Source organism: Podarcis erhardii (assembly GCF_964252035.2).
Source record: "Podarcis erhardii genome assembly, chromosome: 13".
Classification (NCBI taxonomy): Eukaryota; Metazoa; Chordata; class Lepidosauria; order Squamata; family Lacertidae; genus Podarcis; species Podarcis erhardii.
This window is the reverse complement of record NC_138502.1, coordinates 51,498,775-51,513,522: the sequence shown is the minus strand read 5'-3', so window position 1 is coordinate 51,513,522 and position 14,748 is coordinate 51,498,775. Positions and strand designations below refer to the sequence as shown.

Genomic DNA, 14,748 nt, shown 5'->3' with positions numbered 1-14,748 from the left:
AATAATCCTTAAATTTTTTCCAGTCCTCTTCCATTTTTTCTTCTCCCAAGTCTCGGATTCTGCCAGTCATTTCCGCCAGTTCCATATAGTCCATCAACTGCGTCTGCCATTCCTCCAGTGTGGGTAAATCTTGTGTCTTCCAACACTTTGCGATGAGAATTCTTGCTGCTGTTGTAGCATACATAAAGAAAATTCTGTCCTTCTTTACCACATTCTGGTCTACAATGCCCAGAAGGAAGGCCTCCGGTTTCTTAGGCAAGGTATATCTAAATACCTTTTTTAACTCATTATAGATCATTTCCCAAAAGGCCTTCACTTTCGGACATGTCCACCAGAGATGAAAGAACGTCCCTTCCGCCTCTTTACACTTCCAACATTTATTATCAGACAGGTGATATATCTTAGCAAGCTTGACTGGGGTCATGTACCACCGGTATATCATTTTCATAATATTTTCTTTCAGGGCACTACATGCCGTGAATTTCAATCCGGTGGTCCATAACTTTTCCCAGTCCTCAAACATTATGTTATGTCCAATATCCTGTGCCCACTTTATCATGGCGGATTTGACTGTCTCATCCTGTGTATTCCATTTAAGCAGCAAGTTATACATTCTTGAAAGTAATTTGTCTTTAGGTTCTAACAATTCTGTCTCTAATTTCGATTTTTCCACCTGGAACCCAACCTTTTTGTCTGTTTTGAAAATTTCCCGAATTTGGGCATAATGCAACCAGTCTCGCACCTTGCTTTTTACATTTTCAAAACTCTGCAGCTTCCAATTGTCACCATCTTTTTCAATTAATTCCCAATATTTTGGCCAGTAGGCCTCCATGTTAAGTCTCTTACGTGCCTTGGCCTCTGCCGGTGAAAGCCACCTTGGTGTTTTGCTCTCCAATAAGTCTTTATATTTTGTCCAGACCATAAAGATTGCTCTTCTAACAATATGGTTTTTGAACATTTTATGAACTTTAACCTTGTCATACCACAAATACGCATGCCACCCAAAAGCGTTATCGAACCCTTCCAGATCTAGGACATCGGTGTTCTCTAACAAAAACCAGTCTTTCAACCAGCAGAAGGCTGCAGATTCATAATATAACCTCAAGTCTGGCAGGGCAAATCCCCCCCTTTCTTTCGCATCTGTTAGTATTTTAAACTTAATTCGGGGCTTTTTGCCCTGCCAAACGAACTTAGAAATATCCTTCTGCCACTTTCCGAAGCATACCACTTTGTCCACAATCTGCAGGGTCTGAAACAAAAATAACATTTTCGGCAAAACATTCATCTTTATAGCTGCTATTCGGCCTAACAAGGAAAGTTTTAGTCTTGTCCAAGTTTCCAAATCCCTTTTGATTTCTGACCAACATTTCTCATAGTTGTCCTTAAACAAATTCAAGTTTTTAGAAGTCAAGAGCACCCCTAGATATTTTACCTTTTTAACCACATTTAATCCTGTCTCTTTCAAAAACTCATCTGTTTCTGTAGACGTTAGGTTCTTAGCTAAGACCTTAGTCTTTTGCTTGTTCAACTTAAATCCCGCCACCCGACCATAATCAGATATTAAATCCAAAACTCTTTTTGTGCTAGAAACTGGCTCCTGTAATGTTAGTACCAAATCATCTGCAAATGCTTTCAGTTTATATTGTTTCACTCCGACCTCAATGCCCCGAACTGACCGGTCCCTTCTAATCATATTCAAAAGCACCTCCAGGACCGAGATAAACAATAATGGGGATAGAGGGCACCCTTGTCGTGTCCCTTTTTCAATATTGAATTCCTCCGTCACCACATTGTTTACTATCAATTTAGCTTTTTGATCTGAATATATTGCTTCTATACCATTTTCAAACCCCCGTCCCACTCCCATCCCTTCCAAATTTTTCTTCATGAACATCCAAGAAATGTTGTCAAAGGCTTTCTCCGCATCAATAAAAATTAACGCCGCTCTAGTGTTAATATTTGTTTGTAAGAGTTCCAAAATGTCAATAATGTTTCTCGTGTTGTCAAACAAATGCCTACCCGGGAGAAAGCCTGCTTGGTCTTTGTGAATCACTTCATTCAGTACTTTTTTAAATCTATTTGCCAAAATGTCTGCAAAAATTTTGTAATCCACATTTAGGAGTGAGATGGGACGGTAGTTCTTAAGTTGAGTCTTTTCAGTTTCTGTTTTAGGAATCAATGTGATGAAAGCTTCTTTCCACGTTTCTGGTGCCTTCTTACCCTCCATAATCTGGTTACATACCTCCATCAAGGGTTGTATCAAATAGTCCTTCAAAACCTTATAATATTTGGAGGTAAGTCCATCAGGGCCTGGAGATTTGCCTAATTGGAGGTTCTGTATGGCACTCTCGATTTCCTGCTGTGTAACTTTAACATTCAGGGTTGTTCTCATTTCCTGAGAAATTTTTTGTAATCCGTTAGTTTTAATAAATTGATCTATCTCAGATTCTTTCTGCGGCCCTTGTGCATAAAGATCTTTGAAATATCTCTGGAAACATTTCCTAATTTCTTCAGGCTTCTGAACCATTCTTCCTTCAATCTCTAGATTTGTAACTGTATTTAGTTTTTGTCTTTTTTTCAACTGCCATGCTAGCAGTTTCCCACACTTATTTGCTGAATCGAAAGATCTTTGTCTCATTTGTTTGATTTTCCACTCCACTTCTTGATTTATCAGTTTCATGTATTGGGCCTGGAAAAATTTCACTTCTCTCAGCACTTCCTTAGACTTGGGCCTAGATCTTAATTTTCTTTCTCCTTCACTTATTCTCTCCAGTATCTTCTGCTTCTTTTCATTCCAGAGTCTTTTCTTTACAGTGTTTTGTTGTATTAGAAACCCTCTCATCACCGCTTTACTTGCGTCCCAGATTGTTCTTTTTTCCACCGTAGTGTTCAGATTTATCTCAAAGTAATCTTTTAAAGTTTTTTGGGCCTTCTTCACAATCTCCTGATCTCTGAATAAAGTGTCATTCATTTTCCATCTGAAGGATCCGGTTATGTTTAGTCTCAATTCCATTTTCAAAGCATTATGGTCGGAGCAAGTTTTTGGGCAGATTTCCACTTTTCTAGTTTTAGGTGCCAGTCCTTTAGTTGTCCATATTTGGTCGATTCGTGTCCATGACAAATGAGCTTCAGAAAAGAAAGTTCCTTCTTTTCCTAGGGGGTTCTTGACTCTCCATATATCAATCAAATCCATATTGTCTGTCATTTCAAAAAAAGTTTTAGGTAGTCTGCCTTCTTTTGTTATATTTGCACTCTGCGACTTATCCATATTTACAGAGACAACCCCATTCATATCTCCCAACATAATGATGTTGTTATAGTCTAGATAATCCAGTAAAGTCTCATGCAGCTTCTTAAAAAATTCCGATTTTCCATCATTTGGCGCATAGATTCCTAATATCAAAAATTTTTCACCATGTGTATGAATTTCAATAGCCAAAATTCTGCCTTGTTCATCTTTAAATAGAAATTTCGGTGACAGGCTCTCCTTTGCGTAGATCACTACTCCTCTTTTCTTAACTCTGTCCGAAGAAATAAATTCTTGGCCTAACCTTTTATTGATTAGCACTTTCCGATGAAGCCTTGTCACATGTGTTTCTTGCAGACAAATAATGTCCAATTGCTCTTTCTTCAATATATGGAATACTTTCCTTCTTTTTTCTGGAGAATTTCCGCCATTTATATTCCAACTAAGAAGTTGCAGAGACATCCTGAATCAATTTGTAGGCCTTACAATGGGGTGTCTAGTTCTCCCGTTCCCGGCGGTGGCAGTGATGGTCCAGCTCCAGGCTGTTTAGTTTCTGGTGGTGGAGGTGGCCAAGACGCAACTGCTCCTTTCTGGAGGTCTTCCCCGTTGTCGTGAAGAAACTTCTGCTGGTCCTCTGGTGTTCTGATTCTTATTTTCCTTCCTTTATAGCTAAATGATAGTCCTTGCGGGAACTCCCACCTATAAGGGATTGTGTTGTTTCTCAACAACTTTGCCAGTTCTAAGTATGAGGCTCTAAGATCCAATAACAATTTGGGTATGTCTCTGTAAATTTCAGCCTTTTTACCTTCTATCTCTAGAGATTTTTTGAAATGTAGGCCTAGTATCTTGTCTCTTTCTTCTCTTGATTTCAGAATAACCAAACAGTCTCTGGACTTGTCTTTCTTCACCGATCTGCCCAGTCTAAATGCAGTCACAATTTTAAAGTCTTTATCCTCTTCTATTCCCCAAAATTTGGAGAATAAAAGTGTCAAAAATCCCTCCAAATTGCCTTCCTCCAATTCTGGGACAGCTCTCAACCTGAGGTTATTCTCCTTGTTTCTCAATTCCACCATCGACAGGTAGGCCTGTTGTTCCCCTACCTGTCTTTGCAGAGGCTTGATTTCACCTTTAATCTCATCAACTTTTTTACTTGCTTGCTCCGCTTTTTGATAGGCTTCCACAGCTAATTTATGATTTTCAGCTGTAGCTCCTTGTAGATTCTCAATTGCCTGTGTGTTCTGAGAGACCTTTTCAGAAAGTACGCCAATAGTAGTTGTTGCTTGGTCTATTTTTAGTGATTGACTGTCCACTTTTTGATTTAAAATTGCTAATTGTTCTAAAATTTGTTTCAAAACTGTGTCAGATCCTCCTGTTGCCATGTCCTCTTCAGCAGGCTGTTCGGCCTCCACCTCCTGTGCTATCAGGACGGTTGGAACAGATGATCTGCGATGATGAGCTAAAGTTGTTTGGACAAGTTGCACAGGCTTCCTTTCTTTTTCTTTTTCTTTTTCTCTTTCTTTAGCTTTGGCTGCTCTTGTTTTCCCTGTGCCACTCATTCCACACCTGCCTCTTGTTCAAGGTCAAGTTATCCTTTATTCCATGAGAAAGCAAGTCCAGAGTACACACAATTAAACCACAGAAATTCCAAACAAAAAATGTTTCCCAGGCCTCTATAGCTCCACAATCCCCTAGGGGGAGTATCTTAAAATTTCAGGGAAGGAGAAGATTTTTCCGCCATTTAAAGTTTCTGTAATCTCTTTTTTAGTTTGTAATTCCAAGACAAAAAGGAAGATTCGCAGAGTCCTTTACTTTTTAAGCTAAAGCCACTAGGAGCCAGACTGGTAATTGCAACAGTATTTTAAACGTTTAAAGTTTCAATATATGTAGCAACTTAAAATCTTGTTACTATAATCCGCAGTTTGACAGCTCAGTTACATACTGACAGCCCGACGACTTGCGTTCTTAAAGCAAAGTCCCAAATACAAATCCCATAGGCAGAAATAAGGTCTCTCTTGGTCTTTTAAATAAGAAGACTGCAAATTCTGTAAATGCACGATAGTTCCACTTTACAAAGTTCCCATTAAGCGCCTCAGCGCTCCTCTGTACTTTTGCTTTGATCTTGTAAGCAGTATCGGGAGACGGACTTCCTTTTACTCGTCACCCGTTTTCAAACCCGGAAAAAAGATATTTGGAGTCCAAATTGTAGTTCACTTTACTCACGGGTATGTTACTTGCCAAATTGATGTTCACAGGAAGAAAGGTCGACGCTCATCAGCAGCAGCTGCGCGGCTTCGCCTCCCGCAGAAAGAGCGATGAACTCACAGCGCCGCTCCCCCTTTCGCGCTCCGGAGCCCCTTACGGGGTCCCTTCCACACTTCTGGGGGAGTTCCTGGCGCCCGCCGAGTCCCACGGCCACGGGCTCCCTCTGCCCGTGGTTTTTTCAAACGGGTCGTCGCTATGCCGCAGCGAACGACCCTTTTCTGCGGAGCCCCTCTTCAGACAGTGAAGAGGACCGCCATCGCTGTTTCGCGCCGCCTCCGGAAGTCGAGAGATGGGACTACCTTTAAAGACAGTTTGAAAACTGCAGCCGGTGCAGAACTCAGTTGCTCGCCCTGGAGAGACGGTCTGACCACATAACACCAATCCTAATTCAATTGCTCTGCTACAAATTAGCTTCCAGACTCAACTCAAAATGTTGGGCTTTTACCTATGCAGGCTTAGGGCAGCTCAGGATCCCAAGACCTCAAGGACTGCTTTCCTCCATATGAAACAGACCCAGACCTTGCAATCAATCATTTTATTTGTGTGCGGCCTTTCCAAAGTCAAACCATGCTCAAGGTGTGTATGCAAAAAGCTACATAACTACAAACATCACAAAAGTAGGCATAAACAATAAAAATATCAAAAAGTACACAACCAAATCACAACAATTTCCACATAAATCATAAGGAGACCTAAAATAAAGATACAGGAAATGAATGTCAATAACAGCAATGAGCCCACCAGCCCAATTCTCACTGGAAGCCCTGCTCCATGTGTCCTCCCCAGCAACACAAGAAAGAGCCTTTTCAGTGGTGGCTTCCCACCCCGGCTGCCCTGCAGCTCTGCAGTATTATCAAGTTGCATGGCTTGTGGAGGATTGCAAAACACAGCAGTATAGCAGACCAAAACGGTTCCCCAGCAAAAAAATGAAAAGATGCAGTAAAGTCAATGCTAGACCACCTAGCACAAAGTTGTGCTTTTGTGTGGAATAGAGTCTTTTGTACAATGGTCTTCACACTTTTGCCTCTGGCTTTGTCCACCAGGGGGGTGCCATGAGGAAGTAATAATAATAGTAAATTTTATTTATACCCCGCCCTCCCCAGCCTAGACCGGGCTCAGGGCGGCTAACACCCGATATAAAAACAAACTGATTGAAATACAACTTAAAGACAAGATTAAAATTCAACATTAAAACATTAAAATACAGCCTCATTTCTATGGAAACTCAAATCAAAAACTTTTTGGGGGATGAAAACGTCAAGGCTAACTTTCCAGACTGGTCCTACATGGGCCAGAAAAAAGCCAGGGAAGTCCCCAAATAGGAGTTTCATCACAGGAGGAGAAAGGAAAAAAGAAGAGGGGGAGGGAATCAAATTGATACCAAGCCAAAGGCCAGGCGGAACAACTGTGTCTTACAGGCCCTGTGGAAAGAAATCAGATCCTGCAGGGCCCTGGTCTCATGAGGCAGAGCGTTCCACCAGGCAGGAGCCAGTGTTGAAAAGGCCCTGGCTCTGGTTGAAGCCAATCTAACTTCCTTAGGGCCCAGGACCACTAGGGTGTTGCTATTTATGGACCTTAAGGTAGCCTGAAAAAGGCCAGGAACTGAGACCCAAGGAACGGCTGAAGCATCCCTGTGCTCAGGCACTCCCTCTTCACACGCCTAAGCATGTGTGGGATCCATGCCTGGGCACGTGAGCATGAGGCCAATCCAATAATGGTCTTACTCGCCAGAGCCTTGTATCAAGATTTATTCCCTGATAGTTGTGCAATGTACTCCGCTCCAGAGTTAATGGTTTAGAGGAGCACTTGCAGAGCGTTTATACTCAAAATTTAGTGGCAGCTTCTTGTCTTGGACGCATTTCTAGGAAAATATTTTAAACTATTTGCAGACCCTCCAAGTGTCCCTATTTTCCAGGGACATCCCTGATTTAGAGAAGCCGTCCTAGTTTCTGATTTGATCCCAGAATGTCCTGCTTTTCCTTAGGGTGTCCCTATTATCACTGGAGAAATGTTGGGGGGTATGCAATTATCCGACCTTTGAGCTGTCTGAAGGCAAGCCTGTATAGGGAAGCTTTTTGTAATGTTCAATGTTTTATTTTGTTTTTCCTTTTTAGCCTCTTAACCAAGGATGTGACCATTCTGCACTTTAAAGAAATCTTGCATCCTAGTAGCCCAAATTCTATGACTCTTTTGCCAGTGTTAGGATTGCTCTGGAAATCTCTGCTAGATATTTACAGGTATCAGGTTACACACCTCAGATTCTTTAAAAACACACACACAAAAGCCAGCTGCTAGTACCCAGATCCTTCGACACACGGATTTCTAGCTATGCAGAAAGCAGAAATAAAGAAAAACATGGTAGCCTATATGCTAGCAAAACTGGAGATTAATTTTCAGTGGTGTCCAAATAATTAAGATTGATCCATGGCTCTTACATCATCCCGCTTTATTTTTATTTTATTTCCCTCACCCATTTGTTTGCCACTTAGCCTGCTGAAGAATTAAGGAGAATTCAAATGCTTATAAACTATTTTGTACCAGCTGGTTTTCAAAATGTGGATTTGTATATTTTTCATATGGGCTGACCTTTGTTTCTTGTTTGCTTGACTTGAAAAATACATAATTTAGCCACACAACAGGGCTAAGTTTCAATTCAAACTGGTATGGAAATGTGAGGAACTGATCTTAAGTTTCGAGAAAAAAGAAACCCAAACTGACAGATTCCACCATCCCTATCCTGAATGTGGTTTTTGGAACAAAAAAATTCCTTCCAGTAGCACCTTAAAGACCAACTAAGTCAGTTCTTGGTATGAGCTTTCGTGTGCATGCACTCTGTTTTTGGAGTTTTTCCGACGGGGCAATAGGCTTCTTGCATTCCTCAGTTGAACTTTCGTTCAAGATTCAGCACCTGCTGCCACCTAGTGGACAGATGTAACAGTGCTTGCGGGGGATCCTTTGAGTTGCGCAGTTGTCACAAACATTATTTGCCGCGTGCAGCTGCTAATCGCAAACACGCTGTCATCTTCTGCTGCCAAGCTTTGTCGCCTTCTCCTTCCTGCGCACAATAAATGCCAGCAAGGAACTATGGAATTCTGGGGCTTTTAAAAATAGTTACAGTTTTGGCAGAGCATGGAAATGCAAAAGGCATGGAAACAGAGGTTCCTCATAACCTTCCCTTCCCCCCTTCATTGCCCCCAGTTCCTGCACAGGCTATATTTATTTTTTAACACAGGTGCTTCATACAAGAGGAGTGCTGAGCTGCCTTAAAAAAATCATTTCAGGATATTTAATGGGAAGTGAGTCATAAGTATGTAATGCAATAAATAAATAAAGCCAGAAAGCCACATTCTGTAATAAAAGTAATTGGTGCCGGTGCTATTTATGAACAAAATTAATTAGTAGTTAATTATTGGAGGGAGAGGTTTGGAAGAGAGATCTTCCACTCTTTCACATTGTTCCAAGCACATTAAAAGTTGGTTACATGTGCAACTGCCCTCACCCACCATTAAACAAATGTTCTCCATGAAAATACTTAGGCTAGAATAAATCACAGACAATTAGCTATGCAAATAAATGAATGTTTTACTCACAGAGTTTCCAGAAGTTACAGCAAACAAGTCTCCATCCGCTGGCAGTAAAACAACGATAGAAAAGGTTACATACAACTTAAAAAGAAAAATAAATTGGCTTCCCTACATAAAGGATCACACAATCTTTGGGTTAGCAAAAATGCAGTCTGTAAAATCTCCTTTTAGAGAGATTCAGTACACTTCCAGCGAGCCATGGCCACATGGCTTCCTGCTTGTTCCAGGAAGCACACAGAGAGAAGAAAAATGGGGGGGGGGGGGATAGAAGCGGCTGCAGGGAATCTGCCAGGCCACATACACACTGGTAACTTGAGCCAACTTTCATGCACGCAAGTGTGATCCAGTAACTGTATTTCATTTGAACCGCCGACCTTATGACCGGCCAGCCCTAAGCTCAGTGGTTTAACCCACAGTGCCACCCATGTCCCTTTATTGTACATTAGGGAGAGTGAAATTAAATGTTCCCCTTTTTAGTGGTGCCATGCACTTAATGTAATGTGTTCAGTTGGTTTCCATTGAGTAACATGGCTTTTCCCAACTAAGACGGACCAAAACCTCACAAGCTTCAATAAATAGCTGGGGGGAAATGGTGTCAAAGGAGTTTGCACTCACAACACATTCAGGCAGCCATCATCATTTGGGCAACAAGCCAATTCTCTCAGCTGATAGTGCTCTCAAAAAAAAAAGCATCTTCTAGAAGGTTCAGTGCCCTTTGTTCCCCATTTGGCCTTCTCTGCCTAGAGACAGTGACGTTCTAGTGCGCCAAGTGAGCTGGGGTTCTGCCTTGCATATTTTAGGAAGCTCTAAAATGACCCCACTTCTTTTCAGTGTAACCCTTAATTTGAAATAAAACCACCCTGTGTCCCTTTTGCCTTCCATTTTGAGTACTAGGTTGCAAATAGCAGCAAAAGGGCATGAAAGAGGTCAGCATTTTGCTTTTCGTTGTGAAAATGTTCCTTACAGAACACAAGGGAACATTCAGCAACACAGAATGTTTTTTGGCACAGGCGTTTTTCAGAAGACTGCTGTCTCCCCATGGTTTTCTCTCCACATTGTATCATGGCATGTTTCAGTGAAATGGAATGCCCCCACGCAGGGGTGAGTTCCTCAGGAAATATGCATCTGTCTGTGAAGAATTTGATGCATTCAGAAATAACTATTGTCACAGATTAAAAGACTCAAGGATTACTTGTTTAACACATTGGTTTGGTAACCTGAGAAAAGGGAGGTGCTGGAATGGCATTCCTCCCTTAGGAGGTAGCGGGGGGCGGGGGCGGGGAAGAGACACCTGATAATGACTTGAGCTTATACCCCCCCAAAAAAATCCTAAAAATATATATATAGAGAGAAAAAAAACAACCTCTGAAAAACACATGGAATTGCCTGAATATGCATAAAACAAGCAAATTTGAAAATAAAATTACATTTTTTCACCCTATAGGACACATAAGGCGTCCCATAAGGCGCACCTAGTTTTTTGGGGGGGAAATAAAGGGGGAAAATTATTTTTCCCCCCCCCAGGCGTGGGGCTGGGGCGGCGGAAGCCCGAGCTTCCCCCGACCCCAGCCCCCAGAACAGGCAACTCTCCGCAAGGCGCGGGAGCCCAGGCTTGTGGAGATCTGCGCAAAGCCTGGAGAGCAAGAGGGGTCGGTGCGCACCAGCCCCTCTCGCTCTCCAGGCTTCAGCGAAAGCCTGCATTTGCCCCATAGGATGCACACACATTTCCCCTTCATTTTAGGAGGGGGAAAAGTGCGTCCTATGGGGTGAAAAATACGGTACCTTTAAACAAATGCAACATCCAATATATATTGAGCATAAGAATAAATTTGTCAGTTCATGTAGCTCTTATATGGAAACTCTGGACAAGTTAGTTTCCATTGGATTTCTTCAGTCCTGTGCTCTCAATGAGATTACTTAATGTCCACAAAAGGATTGAACAGCTACTGTTTGAAAATACGTTTTCTTAAACAAAGGCGCACTTTCCCTAATGAGGCCTCCCACCACCAGTGCCCTTCCACCGTTCGGCTTCCGTTCTTAGACTGAGGTAAAGTTCGCAAACCGGGACACTACTTCTGGTTTTGCGGAGTTCATAAACCGAATCATTTGTAAACAGGGCTGTTCTTAAACTGAGGTACCACTGTAGTTAAATCTATTAAAAATCTGTATCGCAAAGTACGTTTGGTCAGATTATTCCATTTTATCCCATCACACATTGGGGCATTCAGAACATGGAACTGGGAAGCAAAACAGAAATGCTGTGCTCTGTGAAACAGTGCTTTCCTCCAGCTGCAAACATCAAAACAGTATTTATTTTACATGAAAGAAAAGAAAATATTGGATCTGTCAAAATGGGACCAAGACATACATTTCAGACAAGACTGCCTTCACTATAAAACTCCTCAGATTACGTATGAAATTATTCTCAAATTGAAAGGGATACATTTAGGTGGTACACCTGGAAGGAAAAAGATACTGCAGCAGGCAGAACCAAAGGCATTTTCATCTCCTAACAGAGCCACCCAAAAACATTGTGCTAACCATGGAATATTCAGGAGACAGGAAACATAAGTTACCTGATAATGACTTGAGTTTATACCCCCCCAAAAGCCTTAAAATATATACTGCTAGAGTAAACATAAGATATACTACTAAACATAAGGTAAAGGTAAAGGGACCCCTGACCATTAGGTCCAGTCGTGGCCGACTCTGGGGTTGCGGCGCTCATCTCGCTTTATTGGCTGAGGGAGCCACGTGGCCAGCATGACTAAGCCGCTTCTGGCAAACCAGAGCAGCGCACGGAAACGCCGTTTACCTTCCCGTTGGAGCAGTACCTATTTATCTACTTGCACTTTGACGTGCTTTCGAACTGCTAGGTTGGCAGGAGCAGGGACCGAGCAACGGGAGCTCACCCCATCGCGGCGATTCGAACTGCCAACCTTCTGATCGACAAGCCCTAGAGGCTCAGTGGTTTAACCCACAGCACCACCCGCGTCCCTACTACTAAACATATATATACTATATTAGTATATATTAATTTATACTACTAAAGTAAACAATATATACTACTAGAGTAAACCTAAGTGCTGGAGTTTTTGATGGAAGAACATGCAGTCCCGGGAGCCCCCTTGTGCAGCCTGAAAGGGTACAACCAAAACACAGGTTTACGCCCACAGTAAGACCTAGGCCTTAGATGTTTCCTCATTTAAAGCCAGAGCTGATTTAGTTCTCCAGACCACAAATCCTGAGGGGCGGGTTGTAGGCATGCGGTTGTGCATGAGGATTTTGCACTTGGATGACAAAGGGAGAGCTGCAGGTGGGTGCATGGACAAGTCCCACTGTGGGAAGCAGGGAAGCTCCTGCACCACCGAAAGGGCACTGCTGATGATCCTGGTGCTACGGTTGCTATCTCTATTGCCTGCCCAACATTGTTTGATATGCTTGGCTCCTTATCTTTGCTGCTAAATGAAATAAAGATAAATAAATAGTGTTCATACATGCAGTTGGGAAATGGAAAACATGCTAATTCAGCTTTCATCTCATGTCCCGACACGAACATGTATTTATTTATTTTTAAGAAAAAGACATTTATATACTGTATCTCTTTCCTACAAGTTTAAAGCACCTTACAGTGAACCAGCCCTGTGATTTCCCGAGCTGCAAGATTGGGGTTTGCAGAAGAGAAGGACTGCCAAAATGATCAAACTAGTTTGTTCAGTAAATAGCTGTTTTATTTTTAATTATTCTCTTGTTTTTATCCTGAGTTTTATTTTGTGAACCACCCTGAGATCTTATGATAAAGGCTGCTATATAATCTAATACATAAGAATAATAAATAATAGCCCTGGCCAGTCTGTTAAACATCTTCTTTTGTAATGCAGTCTATGGCAGTATGTTGTAGACAGTGCTATTTTTCTAGAAAAAGAGGGGTTGGAACTCATCATGAACGCCCCCCTCGCTCTCTTATAATGACAATAGTGCCTACCTGAGAGGTGCCAGAACTGAGTTCCAGCGAGTTCCGGCTGAAAAAAGAGCCCTGGATAGAGACATTTTGTTTGACATAAGAGGGCATGATTTCCTTCCCCACCCGTTCTCACTGGAGGGGATTTGAAGTAAGTATGGGGGGTGTAAGTGGGCAGTACTGGAACTTAGTCTGAAAGAGAAACAGATCCCCCCCCCCCCCGTGAGAATCAAATGCTATGGCATTGGCAGTTCCCCATGGAGAGCAATATCTGTTGGAGTTGAGTTGATGCTACAAACCGCCATCTTATGCTGAACCCGTATATATGTGCAAATAATCCTTATATCACAGAAACACTGCAAGCCTCCAGTGGCCTCACTGAAAGGAAAACAACTCAGCATACATACTGTTACCCAGTGAAACGTCTCATTGCTCAGAGATTGGGGTAACAATACAGTACTAATGCCATTTGAAACAGACAAATGACCCCCAAGCAGTGCCAAAGCATCATTACTTACCAATCATAGCTGAGAAAGCCACCAGGATCCAGAAAGCAACGAAGAAAGGCACATGAACGTGGAGCCAATCAAAGGTGACTATCTGGAAGCCGCCACTGTGGTTAGTTGCCTTGATGGTTTCATTTGCAGTTCCGAGACCAACTCTTTCAGTAAGCCCTTCTGAATGGCACATCAGCACTATTAGCAAAATGAGGAAAGGCAAAACGAATGCCCTTTTCTTCATGATCAAAGAACTGCTATCTAAAAATTGCCTCCTTGCGCGCAATGTGCTATTTATCCCTTTTAGTATTGCTTAGCTTCCCACTTTTGCTTGTATTTTCTTGGATGCCCAGTTGAGAACTCCTAGCTGTCAGAAACCATGTCAATATCAGGTTCTTCCTCTCAAATTCTGCTGCCTGCTCTCCAGCCAGTGGGGGGCACTCTCCCTCCAACCGTTTATTCCTGAGGAGCCAAGCAGCACTTTGGCAGGTGCAGCCCTGGGCGCAAGGATCTTACTAGCTCTAGGAGAACCTCTAAACCTCTTTCGCACCTTTGGAAGAAGGAGTGCTTTTTATGGTGTTTAATTGGAAGGAGGGGTCAGATAAACCTCTAGGCAGGTTTATGATGACTACTTTCCCCCTCAGTTCTGATTTGTAAATAAGTGCAAAAGATTAATGACATCTCTTCTTAATAATTATAGAGAGGTGGGTGTATAAGGTTCTTTTGGGGAAAGTGCACGGCCCAGGACTTCGCTCTCGCTTGAACAAAGTTAATCTCAAGGGAGATTAACATGTAGCAACAAGCCATTCAGGTAAAAAGCAAACTCTGCAGGTAGTAAGTAGCCTTCAGGACAGGTAGTCAGCCAAAGGACACCTGACAACTGTACCAATTAACATTAAAAAACTTTTCGTAAGTAGAGAAAATTTGAATGAATACGGCCGATGGTCAGTTAAGTGGTGAGCCAACCAACATCACTTTGGGTCTACAACCTCTAAGGCAGGGTGGTACAACTTTTAATATTAGGTGGGCCATGGGTTCCACACTGCCTTGTTGGGGGGGGGGAGGCCAAAATTTGATGCCCCCCCAGCCCTGGAGCTGCCTTCCCAAAGCTAAGTGGGGTGCTGGGCTTTGAGAAGGAGGCATGAGGCTATGGCAGGCTCCCAGCTTTGGGAAGGTGCTGGAGGATTCTAGGACCCT

General features: G+C 42.4%; 1 protein-coding gene across 1 annotated transcript in view; it reads right to left on the bottom strand.

Annotated features, from left to right (window-relative positions):
* SLC9A3 (solute carrier family 9 member A3) overlaps positions 1-13,745 on the bottom strand; it is a gene marked incomplete at its 3' end in the record, with an annotated part of 109,426 nt that extends 95,681 nt beyond the window's left edge. Inside the window, exon 1 of the mRNA XM_081837219.1 lies at positions 13,573-13,745. Within this exon, the coding sequence (XP_081693345.1) occupies positions 13,573-13,744 (172 nt within the window). The 5' untranslated portion in view covers position 13,745. The remainder of the gene's footprint in view (positions 1-13,572) is intronic.
* Between the last annotated feature and the right edge of the window lie 1,003 nt (positions 13,746-14,748).